The sequence below is a fragment of the Aspergillus thermomutatus genome (genome assembly GCF_002237265.1).
Source record: "Aspergillus thermomutatus strain HMR AF 39 chromosome Unknown NODE_60, whole genome shotgun sequence".
NCBI lineage: Eukaryota > Fungi > Ascomycota > Eurotiomycetes > Eurotiales > Aspergillaceae > Aspergillus > Aspergillus thermomutatus.
Window position 1 is genome coordinate 50,999 of NW_020798109.1, and position 23,094 is coordinate 74,092.

The window sequence follows — 23,094 nt, forward strand, 5'->3', positions numbered from 1 at the left end:
CCACATATAAATCCTGTGACACCAATTTAACTAAAGAGAACTGTCCGACTAAGGAGTGCACAGTCTGTCTATACCGCTAGATCTGATTCTTAAGCTTCCTCGTGGTTTCTAAATTGAGTCAACCTCACCAATTATAATTAGCCTACGTGTGAGGCAACAGGAATAAGCTTTACTATGAGATTGGTCCAGGTAATTCAAAGTATCCACCTGCAGATCTCAAGGTATGTATAGCCTGCCAGCACTAAACGGGTGGAGAATGGGAGGCCTGAAATAAGCATCAGCCACAACCGGTAATAACAACACATATTCAACTGGACACCACACAGTCGGTGAGTAGGTGGTGTGCCTGATTCAGTGTCTCACTCGGAAAGGCTTGGGAGCCACCGAGATACATCGAGCTCGCCGAAATGATGCTATCCATGCCTTCTCAGCCTCAGGATTCGTCATATACGGCGTGCCAAACGGATAATTATAGACTCTCAGAGCTTCGCCTGGGCTGTAATGTCTTAGCTGACTGCTACATACTTACTGGCTAACATGATATGTGCTCAATTGCAATGGGGATGCATAAGTATAAGTATCGCCTCGATTTCCGACATCAACTCCTCCTCATCATCATCTTCACACACACTGTTCCTCTCCCTTCAAGTCTAATACCATCTGTACAATGAAGCTCACCACCGCCTCCCTTCTCCTGGCTGCCAGCTCGGCTCTCGCCGTTCCCACCAGCATCAAGCGCGACAGCTACATTCAAATCAGCGACTTCTGGGCCAAAGCTGCTCCCTCATCCCCTGGTGCCTTCATGCACTTTGTAGTTACCGATCCAAACTACCCAGGGGACACACCCACCGACTGCAACCTGATCTGGTAAGTCCAGAGCCCTCTCGTCGAGAATACCAGGCTAATCGGCACTCCTCTTGTCATATAGGACCTACGGCCAGCTACCCAAGGAGAACGCCCGATGCAACAATGGGGAGTACTACATCAAGTTTCCCAATGGCGCTCCTGACTTCAACTGGTTCACGCTCGAGCTCCAGAGGGTCAATGGCTCAATCCCTGAAGATGGTCATGTCTTGCTGAGTTCGAACGCAAATGGCGCCGCGCCTGGAACCAAGTGGATTTGTGTGAATGACCCGGAGCCAGGCATTGAAATCAGCTGCTCTTATGATGGGGTTCTTCAGATGGACGTTTCTTAAAGGCGCTGAGATGAGAGTCTTCTGAGAAGCACGCCAGTTCGCTAATGTGGGATTTCTTTCAATTTTCCTATTCAGCTCCTTTTTCGTCGTCTTTTCAAGAGTAGTACAATAATATTTCTTTTCTTGAATCCATGTTGACTCCAAAATCCTTGCAATCCAGTCAGATTATAGTTCACCTTCTTCATCGCCCTTGAAAGCCCCAAGATCGCGGGATATAACCTCTGCAAATCCTGGTAAAGGGTCGTCTTCAAAATTGCCGGAAGTAGGTCCTAGATCCTTATTCACCAGGCTCAACCCGTCTCGTAGATATAGCCCTTACCCGGTTCAATGCCGAGAGTCAAAGCGCGGATAGGGTCTTGGAATATGGGCCTGATATTGATTGTGTCAGTGCGATTCGTTAGTAAATACGAGGTATATCCCAACCTGACTCGGTTCGGGCAGAGTTCACATTGAATGGCCAATAAGGCTTCCTCAATCCATTTAACCAAGAAATTAGACTTGCTCTAGTATCATTAAGTATCTGGAATACGAGGTCCCAGACGCTCTCCAGATTCGTACAACAAGAGCGCAAAACACCTATATAAGTCGCTATCTGCCCAATCTTTTTGCATAGTAATCCATAACCGAGAAAAATGGCTCGGTTCTCTTTTCTACTGCTGGCCTCGGCCGTCTCCATTACTACAACAGCATCCAGCCTCAAACGCGACACTCTGAAGCCCTTTCAAAAAGGCCGCTTCGCTCCTTCAAATAATGCCTCCATCTCGCAAGCCTACGACACAAATATCCTCCCGAGGTACTACGATTGCTTACCTGGGGCTCATCTGTGCGACGCCGGCCAGTGCTGCGACTTTACCTGCTGCTCGGATGGATCCTGCTGCCCGGCCGCTCAGCTTTGCTACAACGACGTGAAGCCTTCCAAGGGACCGACGTATTGTTGTGAAATGTATACTGAGAAGGAATGTGACACGAACTGCGTGCCAATGATATCGGAGTGTTGCGGTGATGGATATTATGTGCGTCTCCTCTGGGTTGCGTATGGATATGGCGCTGATGTTTGCAGTGCGAGTATGGTTACTCCTGTACTCAAGGCGGTTGTGTACGTTTCTTATACCCTGGTGCTAGACTATGTATTGACACGGACAGTGTAAATGGGGTCGAGTATGCGATGAAAGCTACGACGACATTGGGAGTGATGACGATGGTTCAACAACCTCATACACATATACGGAGGTGGAAGTGTCCACTACCTCAGAACACACCTACACCTCCACAGAGGACCACACAACGTCATCATATTCCGATACAGAGTCAACGAGAGATTATTACGCCACTACAGAAACTGAGAGCAGCACTCGACGGACGAGATCAACAGATTCTGATTATGCAGCAGAGACTACTGAGACGGATTCAACTACCTCAACCTCATCTCGCAGAACGTCGACCAGTTTTACCGGAGTCGAGACTGCTCTTGCGGCTCCCGTACCTACCAATACAGTACCTGCTTCGCGGGCAAACAAGAATAGCTTCTCGAGCCTTAATATAGAATTGTTGGTGATTGTGGCTGTGGCTGGGGGGTATTTTACCCTGTGATCTGCGGACTAACTCTTACTCGACACACCTGTGGTGAACCTCTGACTAATGTAAATATCGAATGAAATATCGCTTTCTATCTGCATGAGTTGTGTTGTCTTCTACCTTGAGAGGGTTGACTAACTCTGTGTGTTGGACAGCCAATTGCTATGACAACTAAGAAGACCTTGCAGGATTGCTAAGGTGGTCAATTGGTATGATCTGCAATGAAGGGGAAAAGAAAAAAGAAAGAAAGAAGGTGTATTTGTGATTTCTGCTGGCTTAATTCATCAGAAGATTCAGTAGTATCACACCAGAAGCAGGGGTAGCTGATTGTCACTACTGGTTGAGGGAAAGATGATCATATGCATAAGGCAATGCCGCCAGCACAAAGATGAATTCCTACACTAATAGTACTAAATCTGGTGCTGGCCCCCTGATCCCTGTGCCATGATCTGCGAGGCCATCCGGAGTACAAGTCAGTGACCCAGTGATATCCTTATGCTACAGCGTTACACAACCCTAAGCAAGGGGTTCTTTGAGGAATGTGCATAACCCAGAGTATTGGAAACCCAGCCATGCCTGCAAATGGAATTGGCCATGGAACCAGAGTATAAATTCTGTTTGAAAGCCAGCCAAAAAAGATCCATTCTTCACTACCGAGTATAGATTCAAGTCTACTGTACCCCAACGTAAGTCGGCACTCCACTCCCTAAGCATCAGTGACGAACTGACCCTGGTAGATCAAGATGCAACTCAGCCCCATCCTCACCGTTCTTGGACTGGCAGCGATTGCTTTCGCTCAATGTGATTCTTCCTTTCTCCCTGTCTGGCTCGTGGGCTAACAATACTAGACGATGCCCCCTGTGGCAGTGCCAAGACCTGTGAAGCCAATTGTCCCAGCGGCGATTTCTTCCCTATGATTGATCAATGTGATCTGGTGGACGGCAAGCCGGACTGCTATGTCAATTTCTACTGTGCTTGAGCGAATAGGCGCAGCGAAATCTCGCGAATCTCGAATCCTTCTGGGGATGTATGAAGCCAGGAACGGCGCTTAGTGACATACTATTGTGATAGAGGGAAGCTGTCTGGATTCTGCCAGTTTCAATTAATTGAATACCATTGGGTCCGATTAGAATTGATATCTGCAATGCTGTCAGGAATAAACTATTCCTCAACTAATTTAGGGCAAATTGCGTGATTGATAGTGGATCCTTTAATTATCCCCGCTGCGCCCACTTTTTTTGCAATAAATATCTAGAATCATGTTCTAGTCTAGAACACCCAATCCACTTAATGCCACATCTGAAATAACCACAATGACAAGCCCCTTCTCAAGAATCCTGGTCTCACCAGCCCAATTCCACAACGCTGTGAATTCACCCACAACTACTCGGCGGATCATCCCCGTGGCCGCTGGCCGGCGCGCAGTACATACCCCCGCCTATCATGCCCAGCATATCCCTAACTCCATGTATGTTATTCTCAGCCACCCCAGCACCTCACTTAGTAACAATCATCCAGCTTCTTCGACATGGACCTCGTTAGAGATAGCTCCTCGCCATACCCGCAGATGCTCCCCACCGCCTCACACTTCGCATCCTGCGTCGCAGCCCTAGGCATCACGAAGGACGACGTACTCGTCATCTACGACGCCGTAGACGTGGGGATCTACAGCTCCCCGCGCGTCGCGTGGATGTTCAGCCTCTTCGGCCACGACGCCGTGCACGTCCTGAACAATTTCCGGGTGTACGTGCAGCAGGGCTACCCCGTCGCCAGCGGGGAGATGCACCCCCTCCCGTCTGTCGCCGAGTATCCCGTTTCCCCGGTGGACGGCGACCGGGTGATTTCGTTCGAGGAGTTGAGGGAGCTGGTGTTGGGTGGTTCGGAGGGGTTCCAGATTGTTGACTCGAGGATTGCGGGGCGGTTTACTGGGGAGGAGGCTGAGGCTGTGCCTGGGTTGAGTTCGGGGCATATGCCGCGGGCGATCAATGTGCCGTTGGCGGCGATGCTGGAGGAAGACTCGAGTGAGTTTTTGTCGGTGGAGCGGTTGAGGGCTTTGTTTGAGAGGGCTGGGGTTGATGGGCGGGTGCCGTTGGTTTTGACGTGCAATTCGGGGGTTACGGCTGCGGCGCTGGATTTGGCGCTGGGAGAGACGGGGTACATGAACCCTCGGCGGATCTACGATGGGAGTTGGATGGAGTGGGCTCGGAGGGTGGATCGGCCGGAATTGATTGTCAAGAATGTGCGATGACATGATAGACCTGCTTATAGAATCTAAACCATGCGGAGGACATCGGATCCCTCCATCCACTTGTGTATCGCTCTGACCACTTGGTCGCTGTTCTTCTCCAGGAACACCATATGCCCGTTGCCATGAACACCTATCTCCTCTAGCTGCAGGTGCTCTGTGGGGACTCCGGCTTGTCGCAAGAACCGAACAGTACACCAGTCGTGCGTGGCATGGTACGATGCTTCGGTTGTAACAACCAATGTCGGAATTTGGGACAGGTTGACGAGCTGCCGAGGCGGAGGGTCATCAGCCTGGATGATACAATCCGACCTTGCACTGGAGCTGGATGTGATCGTCTGTTTAACAAAGTCCGTAGCTGGATCGGTCACCGGAGGGGAATAAGTGATCGGTATATCCGTCAATCCGTACGGACGCGCCGGTCCACTCCCGAAAACCGCATTTTGAAATGGTGGACCAGATGGTTCAATCGCGATGATGGAATGCACCAGATCCGGTCTCCTATCTGCGATGACCCAAGACATCGATCCTCCCTGAGAATGAGCGACAAGTATCACCGGCTTGCCGATGGCGTCTAACAATGCAGCGCCAGCAGGCTGCATGGAAGACTCTTGAGCAGCGTTGTCCGCAAGCGAAGGGACGGTCGACGCATAATACGCATCGAAGATGGAATCGCCCATAACTCCAGTTCCTGGCCACTGGGTGTGGAGACTCGCCTGTGGCCAGAGGTTGTATTTCTCTGTGGCAGTAAAGTACTTCTGCAGGAACTCGGCACTGTATTTCCTCAACTTTCCGTTCTGGGCATCCCAAGGACTCCTGCCGCGGGATGTCTGATCGAGCAAGTAGCATTCGTAGCCTTGGGAGAGAAAGTAAGACGCCCATCCTTCACTTCCGTCAGGTTTGTTCAGCCAGTTCTAGACGTGTTAGTGATGTGAGTGCTTTCAGACAAGAGACTTGTACCGTTGCTGTTTGATCGGCTCCGTGGATGAACACGATCGGATACTCTTTAACCGGCCCATCGACGGGAGTAAGCCGCTCGACGTACATCTGGTCGGTGAAGATGTGTTCTCCATCGCTGTTGAGGGTGTAGTCGCCTCCGACATACAGATATGTCCGGCGATGTGGTGTTCCCATGCCGGCGGCGAGCAGAGAAAATGCTATCACCAGAAGATGAAGTTTTGACATCGTGACGATGGTGGATGGACGGCGAAGAAGTGAACTAAAATAGCCCAGAAGAGGCGGGAGTCGGAATGTGCTCGCCCCCCGCATCTGCAGGGATGTGATATTGCTGTGGCAACTGCAGATGGTCTCCTCTATGTAGTACAAACTGCAGCTAATTTACCAAAAGAGGTACAGATATGCATCCACGTGTCCAGTACTCCATCAATCTTGATTGCCATGCTCGGCTAAAGACGCTTCATACCTCTGGAGCATTTCCTTCCCGCTGTCAATTGCCCGTTCGTACTTTTCAACCTCCTCCTCCACAAGCTTGTTGGCCTGTATAGCCCCATCTGGCAATTGCAGCACCCAATTTTTGATGGCTTCAAGTTCGACTTGCATCATGGCCATACAGTCTTTCTGGTCCCGAATACTAGTGACCGTATCCTTTCTCCCGAGTGAGGTAATTCCGGTAGCGGACTGAAAGGTCCTCCCTGGACATAGTCGTTCTGCGTCTGCTTGGGACGCTTTGTACGCCTTTTGGTAGATTGCAGTGGCCTTCTTTGCATGCTGCAGGCTGATTCTATAATATCGCGCACGGTCAGGGTCTGTATCAGACTCCTCCGCCCAGTTTCGGTAGCTTTCCACACTTTCCTGCTTCCACTTGTACTCATGCCGCAGCCTCTCCAGCTCCCAGAGAGGGAGATCCTCCGTCCTTTGACATACCCCCCCTGGACACAGCCTTTCTGCTTCTTGTTCAGCCTTGCTGAGATCCTCAATGTTCCTCGCATGACGTCGCCCATCCATCCAGAGCCTGAAACGCACCGCCCACTCCTCATCCACGGACTTGGCCGCCGCAAGTTCAGCTTGATGTGCCGAAATGTGTTGATCCGCACGCTTCATCCAGAGCTTGAATGTCTCTACGCATCGCAATGGCTCTTCAGCGGAGTACTTGGCGCCAGAAGCACCGTGCGCTCTCGCTTGAGCAACCTCGAAGCTGTCCCCGTCGAAATCCTCCGGCCAGCCATACTCGCGGTACAACTCCTTCAGTGGCAGATGGTACTGGTCCCATTCGCCTCCGCTATGCTCACCACCCGGTAGCTCGTCTAGTGAACGATACCAGTGGATAATATCACGCAGAACATCGCCCGCGCGACGACTGGGTATAGGCTCGATGCTATTCGGATTCTTGCTTTTCTTGCTTTCCTCGCTTGGTGCCTTTTCCTCTTCATCTGAATCATCAGAGTAAACGATTGGCCCATCCATCAGCGCGGGATCAGTACTGCTCCACCCCTCCTGGTCGATAATCCAAATGCGATGCCGCCGGGCATCGTAAATGATTACGCTCTGGTGATTCCCCAACCGCGACAACGGGGTCATCCACGGCCGCATGTAGGGTCCATCCTCGGCGTCGTAGTCATCGCCACCAGGACTGGCGTAGAATGGATCCCGGCCCTGCTCCACGGCGTCCTCCCGGCGGAAATCAGTGAACGCACCGCCATGAAAAAAGTCTTGGTTGCCAGCGACATCACAATCCACATAAGGAAGGATGCTGTAGAGGTAGATGATGGCGGGATCAAGCTTGAGCTTTTCGTACATCGGGCGCAGATTGTCGATATTATGCGGGCCCTGCTCAATTCCTGCTGGGTCGAGATAGCGCATGTGGGCGAGGGTTTGGTAGATTTCCAGCATGAGGTCGGCAACCTCGTGCAGGCGCGCTTTCTGATCTGGCCTGAGAAGGTCGTCCATTTCGGTTGGAACTGGGGTGTGCTTCGATGTCTATTTACCTTTGGATTCAACGAATATATACAACATTCTTTGAATATACAGGATGGAGGCAGGCATCAAGGCCCACAAGGCAGCAGCCCAGTGGCTGCCTTGATTCCTGACTGCATCCTACCAATCAGAGGCGTCTCATCCGCTTTGTGGAGTACCAGGAAATTTTGGCATTTTCTCTTTTTTCGGCTTCAGACTCACATTCTCATCCATAGCTATGATTTACGGATGGTCTCGGCCTTATGAAGTGATGAATAGAAGAATATAGGGTGGTATGACACTCAGAGTATCATGTTTCCCATTCGAGAGTAGATCCTGTGTATCCCTGAATTGTTGTACAGCCCAGTATAGGTGACGATATATATTTCACGGGGTGAGGAGCGAGTAAATCCGTAGAAGGAGCCGTTGGAACACCTTTCAGTTTGAGATTATGCGAATTGACATGACAATCGGGGATCAGTCTGTCCATCTCGGATATCCCTTGACCCAATTCTCCGCAGGATTAAGAATACCTGGCGGCAGCCTCATACATGGATGGCAATTGTGGCGGTGTCATGATTGATTGGTTGAGTTTCACTCCACTCGGGGATAAGCGCTGCTTGTTGTTCTTAGCTCTCAGCTACCTTTACCGACCAGGCTACAGTCTCGGTCAGTTGCTCTCATGATCAATCTCATTTCATTCTTCATATCGATCCAGTCTGAACATTGAGTCTCAACAAGTCCAGAGAATGGGCGGTGTACGAGGAAAGTCTCAAGGCTGCGGAACCTGTCGAGCACGTAAAATCGCGGTCAGTCCTAATGTTCATCCCGAGCAAGAGTACCATGGGATATTGAATATTGACAGAACTCAGTGCGGACAAGAAAGACCCAGCTGCAGTCAATGCCTCAAATCCAATCGCCAATGCTTGGGTTACCGGCGCGACAGGGTCTTTGTCCTGGTTCAACCCGGAGCCAAAGAATCCTCTCGCACGACCCGCCAGGACCACGCGAACAATCAAATCATTCTCGATCAAGGTCCTGGAAATGTGATCATCATGAGTTGCCATATTCGCCAACGGCTCCTCGACGAATTCATCGGTCGCTGTCTGCCTCACACACGCTTCCTATCACCCAAGCATTACAGGCCATGGCTGTTTCTCCTACCTGATATCCCCACGAGATCCAAGGCACTGGAATTCTCCACCTTGGCGATTTCCTGCGCGGCTCTCGGTCGGAAATTCCAAGACACTGCGCTCATACACCAGAGTCTAAAGGCGTATACGAGAGGCCTTCGCGAGATGCAGAGGGCGCTCTGGAATGCCAGTCTGATGCACGACAATGAAACGCTGGCTGCGTGTTTGGTTCTGAGCCTGTATGAACTTATGGAGTGTCCAGATAACGGGGCCGACGCATATTTGAGCCATTGCAGGGGGTTCTTGTCGCTGATAAAGGCGCGTGGTATGGATGCGCATACGGCTGGGATAGGGCATGATCTTTTCCTGGGGGTGAGATTACAGGGGGTACGTTTGCTTGATTCGTCTCATTTCATTCGATATAACGCTGATGATGACACTGTCAGATCCTTGATGCGATTGGCCACCGTGTGCCGAATTTCCTATGCGATCGAGCCTGGTGCCAGGATCCCTGGACCTCACGGCCAAAACGAATGGCTGATCGCATTGCGGATTGCCTGGCTGACATACCCTCTATTCTCCAGCGTTATGATCAACTGTCATCGCTCAACCGGGCGGACATTCTAAACTCAACATACTTGCTTGTCGGGGAATGTCTGAGAATCGATCAAACTCTACAGGACATCTACGAAGCAATCCGGCTTGAGGTATCGGGTCCGTTGTACTGGCCTGTTCTCTCGCAGTCATTCCAGAGCAGCGCTCCCGGCCAGGGACAATTCTCCGTGGTATACAACTTTCCCGATCTCAAAACTGCAACGTTGTTGATGCTGTATTGGGCGTCGAAGGCGCTTTTGTGGGCGACGCTGAGCAACCTGTACGACGTCATTCAGCTACAGGATCTCCGTGGCGCCGCTGCCTCCATTGTTGAAGTAACCAGTGAGAAACATAACCTGGGTCCCAACAAATACGACGAGAGCTCACCCGACCGAGATTCCCCAACTCGAGACGATGGACAGAACTACATGAGCATGGCACGCAACGTCTGCCAGTCTCTGGAGTACTGCCTGCAAGAAGACATGTCACTTCTGGGGATATTTGCCGCTTCAACACCCGTAATCATTGCAATATGGGCTATCCGGTACCGACAAAATGACGAAGCGGAGTTGGCCTGGTTGATGGGCGTATCGCAGAAGATGCACCAGGGGCTGCGGATGTGGCCATACATATGAGCATGAAAGAAATGACGTTCGAGAATTCCCAAGCCGCTAAAGTACGACTCCTATTAAGTTGCACAGCCTCAGGAGGCGGAGTCACCCCTCGACAGCAATATGCATGGGAAAATGAATCTTGTCAGCCCTAAGCTTTTTGAGGCATAATATGCATCCACCGCACTAAGCCTGTTTGGGTCAAAACCTGCGAGCCACGTGATTTTCGTCTCAGCTGTATACGACGAGTGCAGTCGATTGGATATTGCAGAAATTTGGGTTCCAAGAGAAATCGGGCTGCCTGTCGCGGCTGACTGTGGAGTGTGGAAAGAGTGGACTATAAAGGTATGAGTGTTCTCCCGTGAATCTGCGTTGCCAATTCACCAAGCTATCTCCGTACTTCCAATCCACCATCGTTCTCTTCTCTCATTTATAGCGATATCGTTGCTACACAATGCTTACAGATCATTCCAAGGTCGCCATTGCGCAGATTGTCTTCTATATCCCTGCCATAATAGCCGCCGCGGTCCTACTATTCCACCGCCATGGCGCCCCCCGAATGCCCTGGTATATCCTCCAAGTTTTCTGCTTGAGTAAGCACCTTCATTCCACTTGCTACATGTACTGCAGAGCTGATGGTTGCTGATAGTTCGCGTCGCCTGTGCTATCATCGTCATACTCTACGAGAACAGCCCGACAAGCGTCGGCCTCTATATCGCCGCCCTGATCCTTCTCAACGCCGGACTGCTGCCCCTGATTGCAGCGACTATTGGTCTTCTGCGGATAATGTACGTGCGCTTCCAGCTAAAGCAGGCATGGTCTAACTCTTTTAGTATCCATTACGATTTCAAAAGTAACAAGAGCCTTCGCCTGCCTATGAGCGTCTCTCGAATCTTGTTCGTTGTCGGGATTGCCTTGGTCATCGCAGGCGGCTCCTTGACCGGGAACTATACGGACGCGGACTCGGTGAGGACAGGTCATACACTCACCAAGGCGGGATATATTGTCGTGGCGGTCTTTATGGCCTGCTTGGTGCTTTTCCAGGGGTATTTCTGGAGACAGTATGCCAGTCTGTCCCGGGCGAGTCGAACGGTTAGTGCCCGCGCTGATATATTGCAGCGGCGTGATGCTGATATTGTTTTTAGGTGCTCAAGGGCATGGCTCTGGCTGTTCCATTTCTCATTGTGAGGATTGCATGGCTCTTCCTGTCAATCTATCATCCCGGCGATGATAGATGGAGTAACCTGGGTGGAGCGATTGGACCTTTTGTGGTCATGACGGCGCTGATGGAGTACATTGTCGTGTGCATATACATCGGGACCGGGTTTCTGATTCCTGCTACGAGGGGTGTGGCTCGTACTGCTACTGAACAGGATCAAGAGGCGCATGAGCCGGCAGTCGAAGGGAGCAGGCAATACGGGAAGCTCCATTCTCTTGAGCGGGCGTAGACTTAATGACGGCTGATTCGAGTGTTGATTATCAAGCATATATACAGGGACTAGAAGAGACAAATCTATATACAATCTATGCTCATCCTCACCACCGGACGGTGCACCTAAAAATGCGGCGTGTTCAACGCCATCAAACACAACAACCCCCCAATCAACCCAGCCGAAGGCAACGTCAGCACCCACCCACTAAAGATAAACCCAAGCTGTCTCCAATTCACCGCCCCCAGATCATAATTCATCAGCGCCACGCCCGTCGCCGCCCCCGTCAGACACTGCGTCGTCGACACGGGCAACCCCAGCCGCGACGCCAGCAACACCGTAATCGCCGCCCCCAGCTCCGTCGCAAACCCCCTCGTCGGCGACATCTGCGTGATCTTGTTGCCCAGCGCCCGCACAATATGGTACCCGTAGAACCAGAACCCCAGCCCCAGCAGCAGGCCCGCCACCACCAGGAACCACACCGGCGTCGGCGCCTTGGTGTCCACCTCGCCGGCCCTGTAGGTCGCGTACACGGCGGCCCAGGGGCCCACCGCGTTCGCGACGTCGTTGGACCCGTGCGCGATCGACATCATCATCGCCGAGACCACCTGGCAGTAGGTCCAGAGGTGCTCGACGCGGTCGTCGTAGCGCCGCGCGCGCGAGTGGATGTCGCGCAGCTGCGCGGAGTCGTGGGTGACGACGTCGCGCGTGACGCCTTGCAGGAGGAGGAACTTGGTGTAGCCGAGCCACTTGTGCGGGTGTGTCCAGGGGAGGTCGGCGACGGGGTGGAGGAAGCGTTCGTGGGGGCCGAGGTGTTTCGTGCGGGGTTTGAGCTCCGGGGTGGATTGCGCGGAGGCGAGGTTGCGTTCGACGTCGAGGGTCGACTCGAGGAGTTTGGCGTCGGGGGGCTGTTGCTGTTGTTGTTGGTGGTCGGCGGGGGCGGTTGCTTTCTCGTCGCCGTGGGTGCCGGCGCGGACTTCGCCGTAGGCGTCTGCGTAGTAGTTGATCACGAACTGCTCGCCCTGGGCGGGGAAGTAGAGCGGGCAGTTGTCTTTCAGCAGCCAGGGGCCGAGCGGGAGGTGGTAGAAGCGGACGCGGGCGTCCTGCTTGACGAGACGGCGGTGGAAGTATGGCAGGAAGAAGACGACGCCGATGAGCAGGCAGCCGAAGAAGACGCCCAGGATGATGCCGACGGCTTTGCCGGCGCCGAACTCCTCGAGGGACGGCGCGGTTGGGGCCTCGATGACAATGAATAGAGCGAGGATGGCGCCCGTCGTGGCGAGGTAGACGGGAATCAGACGCATGGCCCACTTGAAGGGATCCTTGCGCTCGAGGACGGTATATTTCAGAATGCCGAATATCAGGGCCGAGAAGCCACCCGCGATGGCCGGGGCAATCCCCCACGACGCGGCAACCTGAGAGACACTGCCCTTGGTCCATTCCCAGTGGATAGGCGCCTGAGCAGCTAGACCGACACCGACCAGCGATCCGACGATGGTTTGGGTGGTCGAGACAGGCCAGCCCATACCGGTCGCCAGCATCAGCCAGGCGGCATTGCCCATTTCAGCGCAGCCCATTGCCAGCATCAGTGGTCCCGGTTTGTTCTCGAACCGATCGATACTGATGATGCCGGACTTGATGGTATCGGTCACTCGCGCGCCGAGGGCGACGGCACCGATGAACTCGGTACAGGCGGCCAGAATGCCCACCTGCCACATGCTCAGTGTGCGAGCAGCGACGGAGGTGGCGTATGAGTTGGCCACATCGTTGGCCCCGTTACCGAAGGCGCTGAAGACGAAGGTGATGGAGGTGAGGGCAAGGATCCAGTCGTATTTGGCGGTTGCGAGGGAAATCATCTTGGCTTCAAGCTGCAACAGCAGACTTGATATGAGGTATGAGAAGGAAATTGATGGATGGGTTGAGAATTTTTGCAGAGAGAAGCGAAGCAAGCTATATATCTAGATCAGCCGAAGAGGCGGCGGTCCGTGACCATCTCGCCAAGGCAGTTCATGTGCTTCTGGATGCTCTGAGATAGTCCATTGCAATCACCAACGTGAAGCCATAGCCCGTCCACATTGGCTGCTCGCTCTGATTTTTGCGACAACTTGATTCCGCGCTGGAGAGCGGACTTGGCGCCAAGGTCCGCCCAGCTCTCGGCGCACGACAACCACGAAGCTCTCAGCGAATCATAATGCAGTCTCCAGCACGTTCCTGATCTGCTGGTTTTCATTCAAAGCCAAGACAATCGTTATGGTTGGCTAGGTGCTCTTGCAATGTCCGTCTCGCCACTTTGGGTATCTCGGCGCGTGACTTGGCGGGAAGTTTCGAAGGCTGTTGCGATCGATTCTCAAATCACACCAGCTCAATTCCGAATGTTACTCGTCGACGTCGGTGGCCATTTCCAAATGCCGCGCTTTGCGTGGAGAATGCTTCCTACCGCAGCCATGGCGTTGACGGCCCGGTTGTGTCGTTCAGTAACACGAGGGAGCACGTGGGATACTTCTGGAATCGTACGGGTGCATTGTGCAAGGAATCTGATTTCAAATCATTATGATAGTCAGTATTCTTGCTTCAGTTTTGCAGTAACAAGGAAGAGAAGCCTCTGATTCGGCTGCCCAGCTATACAGTCTTGACGACGGTGTTTTTGGAGGCAAAAGAGATAGCCAATCCTAAACGACCTTGGCGATATCCAAAAGCAAGAAATTTATTGTCTTAGCCGACCGGACAAAGAGGTAGTCTACTCCCAAAGTAATGCTCGTAACTGCGTAGGCACAGCATGATGAGTGGTGCCATATGGAGTACCGACAGCACCTCTCCTGTCTCCTTCTCACTGCAAATTAGGAACGGTGCCAGCTGTGTCTTGAGATCTCCCGTCAGTCAACTGAATACATGTCTTCTTTACGAGTGTCATAAAGCAAGTCTTTTTCGATTAACTGGCAATCGTGGACACAATGTCATTAGAATAATGATGATTCGGACATTACAACGCTGAATCAAGCAAGGAACTTGTCCTTATTCAGATCCACCCACTCATGGAAGCGCAATGACGGTCTCCCAGTATACCGTTGAACACTTCCGCGTGCCTCCTCATACCCGGGCGTACTGAAGAAAGCCTCAGTTTCCTCCTGCTTGCGGAACTGGACAAGCAGGGTCTTCGCCACAGGCTCCGGCAACCCATTGACCGTCGTCAGGACCTGCACTGCCTCCTGCTCATCCACCTTGGTGACCTTGACTTCCTTCCCAGTGCCTGTGCCAATCACACCAACAGCCTCCCTCATCGACATCGTCTCCGGTCCAACAAGATTGACAAAATCCCTCTTGCCCCCGTCTTCACCCACCGGCAGCCCCTTCGCCAAAAACGTCCCCGCGACACTTCCAATATCCTCCGGCGCGATATAATCGAACTTGGCGTCCGGATATGCCAGCTTGACTTCGCCCTCCAGAACCCCACTCCTCCACATCATCGAGTTGCTAGCGAAAAACGCAGGCCGCACAGCCACATACCCATCCCCCCCGAAGACATCCTGCAGATTCAACTCCACCTGGGCATGCGTGAACGCAATAAAGTCGTTCGGTGAAATGGCGCGGAGATCGCCATACACGCTCATACTGCTTAGAAGGACGACCGTCTCGACACCAGCGCCCTTGAGCGCCTCGATACTGCCGCGCATCGAGTCCGTCGTGCCAAAGGCGACGTAGATGAACGCGTGCTTGGCGCCGGTCTTTGTCACGGCGTTGTGGACGGTCTCGGGCTTAGTGAGGTCGGCTTGGACACGCTCGAAGTTGCCAGAGGTTTCTTGTTCGGGAGTGAGGCCGGGGATGGACTTGTTGGTGTCGCGCATGGCGAGGATGACCTTTGCGCCGTGCTTGTGGGCGCTCAGCGCAGTGGCGGAGCCAACGCCGCCTGTTGGGCCGAAGACGATGACGGTTGGGGTCGACATTTTGGACTTGGGCAGATTGTGAATTGGGCTTTTTGCTATGGGATGATTGGGATGATGATGACCTTGTTGAGGGCCATTGTTCTGGTATTTATATTCAGATATCACCAGCATCATCAAGGCAGCACATATAGATTACCAACATATCGGTCTTTGCAATGTCCGATCGCCGGGCTGTTTTTGCACTTTGTTCGCCCATTCTAAAGTGCGACCGCGTCGGCCAGCGTTGTCCGATCCCCGACATGCTTGGTTGGACTTCACGGAGCATGAGATGCGTTAAAGGATCAAAGACTCATCATAGATTACAGATATTGTCCTTGATCGACGGGAATTTCTATGAATTCAACCGATGAGAAGATCAATGGGTGATGTTAATGACAACGTAGTCTCATTGCATTACAGGCTGGTGACTCAACTCGACCAAATAATATAGTATGTACACTTTCTCAACAACTCTGCCTTTCTCCGACCCAAGCAAAGTCATACCTCCCCTTGCCTGTGTTCAACACTCTGACCAGGTATGAGGGGCTCCCGCTCTTGCAGTCCCCATTCCCCCTCTCCAATCCTCTTCCCATAATATTTGACGAGCAGCCCAACCGTCATCGGCCCGAGGATAGTGTTAAGAAGAATAGCCCAAACGGCAGTGATGAAGGCCTCCTCACTCACATAGGATGTCTCGTTATACCCGATCTCGATGATAAGCAGACCAATCTCACCGCGCGCGACCATCGCAGAGCCCAAGAGCAACCCAGACAACCAGGTGGTATTAGAACGCGAACTCCCATTTTTCTCACGCGCTGAGCCGTTCTGCAGCTCCTGCTCACTATTCACTTCCTTGGACAATGCCTCCCGCTTGGAAGGCCTCAGAAGTGGAACATATTTCCATAACGGAAGCCAGATACCAACCGCAAACTAATCCAGTCAGAGCATGCTCGACTTCTCAAGGCTGAAGGGAAGTACATACCTTAGCAACGACCATCAGAAGGGAAAACACCACCCCCCTCCAAATCCTCTTCCCCGTCCAAAGCTGCACAAACGGGATGGCAAACCCGATACTAGCGAAGAATAGCGGCTCCATCAGATAGGACTGCACGTCCAGCAGATACGCCTCAAAGGTATGGACGAATGTGGGACTCTTATGCGCTTCTCGCTCGCCTTCCTCGCGGCTCATGACCACAAACGGACCCGATGGATGCTTGGTTGGTATATAGGTCAGAAAGCTTCCGGCGAGGAAGGCGCCGAAAAGGACGGAGGTACCCGCGTATGCGGCGATGGTGACGAATGCGCAGAGGACCAGCACCATGAGGATGAAGTTTGAAACATGATCGTAACGCGCAAAGGCATGCTCGATATACCGTCGGAAAACCTTTGCAAAAAAGTATTTTGTAAGGATGGGGGTGAGGATGGCCATGGCGAAGGAGGCGACGATGGGCCGGCCGATGATCCAGCCCAGGTTAACGTTGCCTCCGCCGGAGAGCTTACCAAGATTGGCGATTATGCTGTTCGATGATTAGTTCTGGCTTGTGCTGTGATTAAGAGGTAACGGCGGTTTTGATACCTCAATAGGACGAGACCGACGACATCGTCAATGACAGCAGCGCTCACAAGCACCGCGCCCACTCGTGTCTGTGCAAGGTCTATAGATCTAGATGCTGATTTCATAACTGCAAATGTGGTGCCTATTATAACGTGTCAGAAGATGTAAACGGCTAAGGGGAGACGGAGAGATACCCAGAGAAGTGGCTGATAACGCAGCACCGACGATGAAGGTTTCCACGGGTCCTGCTTACGCTTAGCCAGGCATACTCCTATAACAGCAAGGACGGCATACCATATCTAAATCCAAGGTAAAGCAGCAAATAGGAGAAACCAATCGGGAGGAGAACCCCAACCGCGGCTCCCAGAAGACTGAGAATAAAATTCTTCTTGAGAAGATCGAGACGAGCGCTAAGCCCTCCTACATACGGTTAGTTTCATCCCACGCGCTTGAGGGCCAGACATACCCTCGAAGATAATTAAGATCAACCCGACATATCCTAACACGAGAAACGTCTCCTGCCAGTACTTATCTAGGATGTTTGCTAAAGGTAACCCATAAATGATACCTACTGCAATCTGCCCGATGATTCCGGCTTGGATGACCCTTGCAGAGACCCATTCCGCCAGAGAAAGAAAGAAGAAAAATGAGATTACGATTAGAATCTGGACGACTGGACACCATCGTCAGTTCGGAATGTGTGCTGACCGGGCGTCTGACTTACTGTTTGGCTCGTGATATGGCAGGAAACTGCCTGCCATGTCCGTTTTTGTAGTTTCTCCTGTGAGAAGCAGTCACGAGAAGCTATATACCAGATGTCATCCGAAAAAGAGTTGTAGGCATATTACTGAAGTCGGATATGACGAAATACGCCGCAAATGGAACATGTCACGTGCCGTGGCCATATGGTGACGTCTGCCCAGATGAAGACTTCCGGTTCAGGCATATTCTGGCTCCATGTTGAAAATTGGTTTAAGAAGATCCAAGAGTAGGGAAACCCACTTGAAGTAGTGGCTCGCTTTCTCAAGGAATGAACGTGCTGCAAACAGTTCGAGTCGATCCACATTGGGCCCAACAGAGCAGGCGAAATTTCCCGCCAATGCTCTTGGCCTGCGGACGGGACTTGGCGGAGATCTTGGCATTATGTGAAGAATAGGCAGTGATTTCTGCGAAATGATAGAGCTGCTGGCGCTTTATCGACTGTATTTATATTATGATGAGCTCCTTTCTACACCCGCTTGCTGCTCAGGTCTATATCCCTCAGTATTGTCAGCAACCTTAGTAGTTTACGACTCGTCTCTTATAAGTTATCTCTAGGCGGCACCTTAAGTTCTTAACCAGTCTATTAAAGTCAAAGACAAGCACAATGATCCAAGTACATAGACATGGCCTTGAATCACTTTGTATACAAGGTTCCCGCCTGAGGTTTGCCAGCGCATATAGGCCATCATCGCTCAAATAGGCGGACAGTACTATCTATTGCTCATAATTTCATCATCCGCCACATTCCCGGATTTTACGCCATCTTCTTCAATCCCAAAGTAAAAGACATAATTTCAAACTGCCGTAGAAACTAACGAGCTCTGGCGATAGGTACTCTGACCATGAAACCTCTGATGATGAGATTTGCGATTATGTATTGACTGACGATGAATCCACTGACAACGAAAGGTTGGATGTCAGCTTCACAGGGAGTGTTCTTAACATCGATAGAAAATATCTTGATTGAAGAGCAACTCGCGGAAGTCCTCGACGATTGCATGGGACACCTCAAGTCCTGACACTGGCATGCTATGTAGAGATGCTGCAGAATCGTTAAGAGTATGTCTCTTCCATAGCTGTTGGGACTTCTTGCTCACAGACTACCCATGTGCTTGACCCAAAACTCTTCGAGGGGATGGAGGACGTCGAGGAGAATCGGAAAATCACTGAATGTCATTTCTGCCACAAGATCATTTGAGGTATTTTCATTCACAAATACCCGGATCACTTGTGCGTGGAATGGCTGGGATATTCACTCCTACAAAACCTCCGACTTGCCTTGGAAGGCCGTATTCACTACAGTCAGATTTGATCATATTCACCTTGGTAGATATACAATGTTTCTGCTTTCTTAGCCTCACAAGTCTTCCTTCGCTCAATCTACTTCTACTTCTGGTCATAATCATCTACAAGATCAGACGATTGAAGCTTTGCTGTCAGGGGTTCGGCTTGAACTAGTCCTGAAATCGGCTCTTTGGTGAGCAATAAGATACTAGAGGTCAGTCGGGCGACTTTGCTATCCTAGTGAGCCTCATTGATTTCCCAATTCACTTGACACAGTGACTGACTCCAGAATCTCTCCGGCGTATAGAGCCTTCCTGAGACAAGATGTTCATTTTGAAAAGATGCAGAGAAAGAAATCGCTCGCACCCTCGCTCGCAGTCAAAGATCTTGTATTGTTCTCCTTGACCCCGTCCGCGAGCTCGACTGGGCAACAAAGAATGGCACAGAACTTCGCAAAGATAATAAGAACCAGTCACACCAAGATGCCGTCATTCTCCAAGTCCGCGGCGATACGAGTGCGGAACCTTGTTCACAGTGTTCGAACGGAACAGGCACATTCCAGTCGTGCGTGTCTGCTCCCGAATATGTCGTAAATGGTAAGCGTTAAGCATTGTTCGTTGGCGCCTGCGCCAGATTGGATAAACCTCACACCGGGTTGAATCTACAGAATAGTAGAACGACTATCTCATGACAGTACGTTAGGGTGATTGTGCTTTCCGTCTTGTTATTGTGGTAGCAAGAGGCGGACACCAGTCGTGACTGCTTACATACGAAAATCACACACCAAGTCCCCATCTTTGTCAGAACCCGTTCTGTTTGAACGCGGGGAGTTCCATAAGAAGGAGGCAAGTGAAAAGCCAGACAGATCCGGCTTGGAAGGGAGTGTGAGGCCCTAGTCGAACGCGAAAGCCGGTGTGTTGCTGGGCGAGCGGTCCCAGGATTCCAACAGGCGACGTCCAAGGGGGTCTTCGGTTCATGAAAAATTTTCTCCACAACACCCATCTTCCAATCCTAGTTCTAACTGTCAGCCAGCACCCCCTTTTATCCACTTTTGAGTCTAATTACCGAATCACGAATAATCACAATAGTGGCGTCTGAGATCATTCCCGGTGGCGTTGGGGCTGAACTGGAGGACCCTCGCCGCCAGGAGCTGATTGATAGGCTGGACCGAGCTCGAAGTAGCGCCTTTGGCCAGGATCCCGGCAATGCAGACTGTGCTCAGGAAGTTTGGGCCGCCCTGCGGCTTTCGGCAACGGAACTGGTATCCAGGCCAGATATGTTGAGCATATCGGGCGGCAAATGTCTTGGACAACTCTCTATCTCTTATTTCCCAGTCTCCAGAACAGTGCACAGCTCGATCCGGATAATATCAATGACCCACGAAAATGCCATGACCATGGAGGCTTCACTTCACTCGGAGTTTGGCAGGCATAAGTTTGCACTCGAATCAACTGATGTGCGAAGAAAGACGAGCTAAAGAAGCAGAGAGTGTTCGTCACTGCATAGTCTCTCCCATCTTCGCAGGTTCTTGTGCCAACTGTATCTGGAAACAGTCGGTCAGCGCGATGCTCTTATCACTTGTAAAAATGGCACTTGACCACTTGGACGATTTGTACGTTGTTGTTGAGCAGTGAGCACCTGTTAATTCTTACTGGCTGCGGTAACATGCTGACTGAACTAGGACGGTCTTGCAAGGTGGTGGCTACTGGCCATGACAAAGGAGGGTCCCAGAGTCAAAGATCTCCTTGTGGAGGCCATCGAAGATTAAGCCCGCTGTTGTCCGTCGGGCTCCTCAAAAGAAGGCCATTGTCGTCGTTTCGCCTTCGGTTGTCCCCAGTCCTGTGCCCGATTGAAGGGAAAGAGACGTGCCATGTCGTCCGTGATGTTCATATCGTCGACCCCCTCAAAGAAGTCCCGTGGTCAAAAGCTTGTCCATCCGTGGAGCATCATACCCACAACAGACGAGGAAATTGTCAAATTTGCCATTGTTGACTGGCTCCAGGCAGTCTGCCTGAAGATGCCTGGGGTACACGCAGAATGGATAGGCAGCCGTTACCGGTTAAGGGCGCGGTTTGGGTCCAGTGAGCTTGAGGCTCGGACAGATGGAACTCCTCGAATTTAGAACCCGTTGCATGGAAGGGTCCTGCGCTGACCCATCCGAAAAGAAGTGGAAAAAAGTTCTAGATCTCGTCTTTGTCAAGGACAAGAACAGCGGATTATGGTATCAGGCGAAATCAAGACACACCGGGCTTTTACCAGGGGGCGACAAGCAGACCTAAGACCAATTTCTGGCAGCGGGGTCGGTAGGTTCCTCCGATCCAACGTCAAGAGACTTGAGAGGTGACGGATAAGGACAACTCGCGCGTTACATGGACGATCATAAGTCGTTCTATGGCTTCTTCTCAACCTATGAGAAGACGTGGTTTATTGTTCGGGACGACATATAGCATTTTCTCGCCTCCACAGCAATCTCTGCCGCAGTCCTCGCTTCGAGCAGGCATACGTGCAATTCTCAGGACAAGAGCTGTCCGAGATCCACTTACTGACAGAATCATTAGGATAGCTTATAAGCCCCTTCACGAATCAATCATTGCATTTATCAACAGAAGAAGGACGCTTGCTTGGCAACGTGGGCTGGGCTCGTGAATCCAGGCGCAGAGCCAAAATCACTACCCGTTACACAGTTGAAAAGAGTGGAAGTTGAAAAAATTTTCAGACTCCAACGCAATAACGATTATGAAAGCGTGTGGCCGCAGCATCCTCCCCAGGTTGATCCTCACAGAACCAGCGTCACTTGGGTCTAACTGAGGAATCTCATTCAGGATACATGATGTGATGTCATCTATAAGAAAGTTCGCTGCACTGGCAAACTCAGTGATGTATTCTTTTTTTTAGGACAAAGTACCTCTCATAAGGTCAGTTAAGAACAAGGCCAACAACATAGGATAAGTCATTTGGGGGGATGTGCTGCACCCCAAGTGACTCAGGGATGCCTAAGGCGGTAATCACACCCCTTTCTTGGCTTAAAATGATTGCAGACACCTCAGGCATCTTGCCTACCAAAGTGGGCCAAGGGAACAAATTGCCCTAGCTGAATTGATTAGGGCTTAGTCTGCTTTGGGATTAGCGCAGCGCACACTCCACACTGTTCTACAGAGTATACACTCCACAAAATCTTCCCTCTTTAGCTAATAAGAAACATTCTTGGCCTTTACTGACCTGAATTAGACAGAGTACTCCATATGTACGACTTCGTCTTATCAGTCTTCCTTCTCTAGGAAAGGATCTACTTTCCTAGTCCTGTTCTTAGCTCTAACTTTCTATAGCTACATGCATAACAGAACCATGTCTACCCATTCAACCTAAATGGATGTCGACAATGCTCCAGCTCAATTATCCCTAGTGAGATAACATTCAACCACAGTGATATACCATGGTTCCCCGCTATCAGCAGATGCCCCTTCTCTACCTCCTCCAGATAACAGGGAAGCTCTTTTGCTGGAACTTAGCCAGGCACTTAAGACGCAGGCTGTACCTGCATCATTTTAGGCCTACCGCCAAGTAGCGGACCTATCAGCATTAAGGACTTTCATCCAAGAAGCTCAAGCAGCACCACGCTTATGCGAAATGTTATCCAACACCTTCTACGCGCTTCCCCGGGGCGACTATAGTACGGACTGAGTATTCATCTGTGGTCTTGATTGTTCGAGCCTGCAGAGCCTTGCCAACCGACCGGCACCCGTCGACTGCATTGGTTGTTGTCTTCTCCTCGATTGCTCCTAGCAACCAACCTGGAACAGCACCAGACCACCCTAGATGGAGCAATCGTGAATTTCCACCTGATCCTCCTTCTCCAAGAACTCATTAACTTGAGGG

At 51.4% G+C, this 23,094-nt stretch overlaps 9 protein-coding genes across 9 annotated transcripts; 4 read left to right on the forward strand and 5 right to left on the reverse strand.

Annotated features, from left to right (window-relative positions):
* Positions 1–667: 667 nt before the first annotated feature.
* CDV56_105873 (uncharacterized protein) lies at positions 668–1,196 on the forward strand (the record flags this gene model as incomplete). Its single annotated transcript, XM_026759492.1, has 2 exons — positions 668–867; positions 929–1,196. 2 exons carry the CDS (start codon positions 668–670, stop codon positions 1,194–1,196), a joined length of 468 nt encoding a protein of 155 aa, XP_026615669.1.
* A 2,888-nt stretch (positions 1,197–4,084) lies between these two features.
* CDV56_106105 (sulfurtransferase) lies at positions 4,085–5,019 on the forward strand (the record flags this gene model as incomplete). Its single annotated transcript, XM_026759724.1, has 2 exons — positions 4,085–4,239; positions 4,290–5,019. 2 exons carry the CDS (start codon positions 4,085–4,087, stop codon positions 5,017–5,019), a joined length of 885 nt encoding a protein of 294 aa, XP_026615670.1.
* Positions 5,020–5,042: 23 nt separating this feature from the next.
* On the reverse strand, positions 5,043–6,201 carry CDV56_106161 (alpha/beta hydrolase; the record flags this gene model as incomplete). Its single annotated transcript, XM_026759780.1, has 2 exons — positions 5,043–5,930; positions 5,977–6,201. The coding sequence occupies 2 exons, from the start codon at positions 6,199–6,201 to the stop codon at positions 5,043–5,045; spliced, it is 1,113 nt and encodes a 370-aa protein (XP_026615671.1).
* A 198-nt stretch (positions 6,202–6,399) lies between these two features.
* On the reverse strand, positions 6,400–7,923 carry CDV56_106248 (uncharacterized protein; the record flags this gene model as incomplete). Its single annotated transcript, XM_026759867.1, has 1 exon — positions 6,400–7,923. The coding sequence occupies one exon, from the start codon at positions 7,921–7,923 to the stop codon at positions 6,400–6,402; it is 1,524 nt and encodes a 507-aa protein (XP_026615672.1).
* A 755-nt stretch (positions 7,924–8,678) lies between these two features.
* Positions 8,679–10,291, forward strand: CDV56_106395 (Zn(II)2Cys6 transcription factor; the record flags this gene model as incomplete). The annotated part of the gene is made up of 3 exons (XM_026760014.1): positions 8,679–8,738; positions 8,802–9,449; positions 9,509–10,291. The coding sequence occupies 3 exons, from the start codon at positions 8,679–8,681 to the stop codon at positions 10,289–10,291; spliced, it is 1,491 nt and encodes a 496-aa protein (XP_026615673.1).
* Positions 10,292–10,721: 430 nt separating this feature from the next.
* On the forward strand, positions 10,722–11,715 carry CDV56_106529 (uncharacterized protein; the record flags this gene model as incomplete). Its single annotated transcript, XM_026760148.1, has 4 exons — positions 10,722–10,860; positions 10,917–11,055; positions 11,101–11,359; positions 11,413–11,715. 4 exons carry the CDS (start codon positions 10,722–10,724, stop codon positions 11,713–11,715), a joined length of 840 nt encoding a protein of 279 aa, XP_026615674.1.
* Positions 11,716–11,822: 107 nt separating this feature from the next.
* CDV56_106592 (inorganic phosphate transporter) lies at positions 11,823–13,553 on the reverse strand (the record flags this gene model as incomplete). Its single annotated transcript, XM_026760211.1, has 1 exon — positions 11,823–13,553. The coding sequence occupies one exon, from the start codon at positions 13,551–13,553 to the stop codon at positions 11,823–11,825; it is 1,731 nt and encodes a 576-aa protein (XP_026615675.1).
* Positions 13,554–14,690: 1,137 nt separating this feature from the next.
* Positions 14,691–15,638, reverse strand: CDV56_106755 (NmrA-like family protein; the record flags this gene model as incomplete). Its single annotated transcript, XM_026760374.1, has 1 exon — positions 14,691–15,638. One exon carries the CDS (start codon positions 15,636–15,638, stop codon positions 14,691–14,693), a length of 948 nt encoding a protein of 315 aa, XP_026615676.1.
* Positions 15,639–16,115: 477 nt separating this feature from the next.
* CDV56_106836 (cation:proton antiporter) lies at positions 16,116–17,933 on the reverse strand (the record flags this gene model as incomplete). The annotated part of the gene is made up of 7 exons (XM_026760455.1): positions 16,116–16,547; positions 16,600–17,134; positions 17,194–17,314; positions 17,367–17,417; positions 17,467–17,592; positions 17,639–17,845; positions 17,897–17,933. The coding sequence occupies 7 exons, from the start codon at positions 17,931–17,933 to the stop codon at positions 16,116–16,118; spliced, it is 1,509 nt and encodes a 502-aa protein (XP_026615677.1).
* Between the last annotated feature and the right edge of the window lie 5,161 nt (positions 17,934–23,094).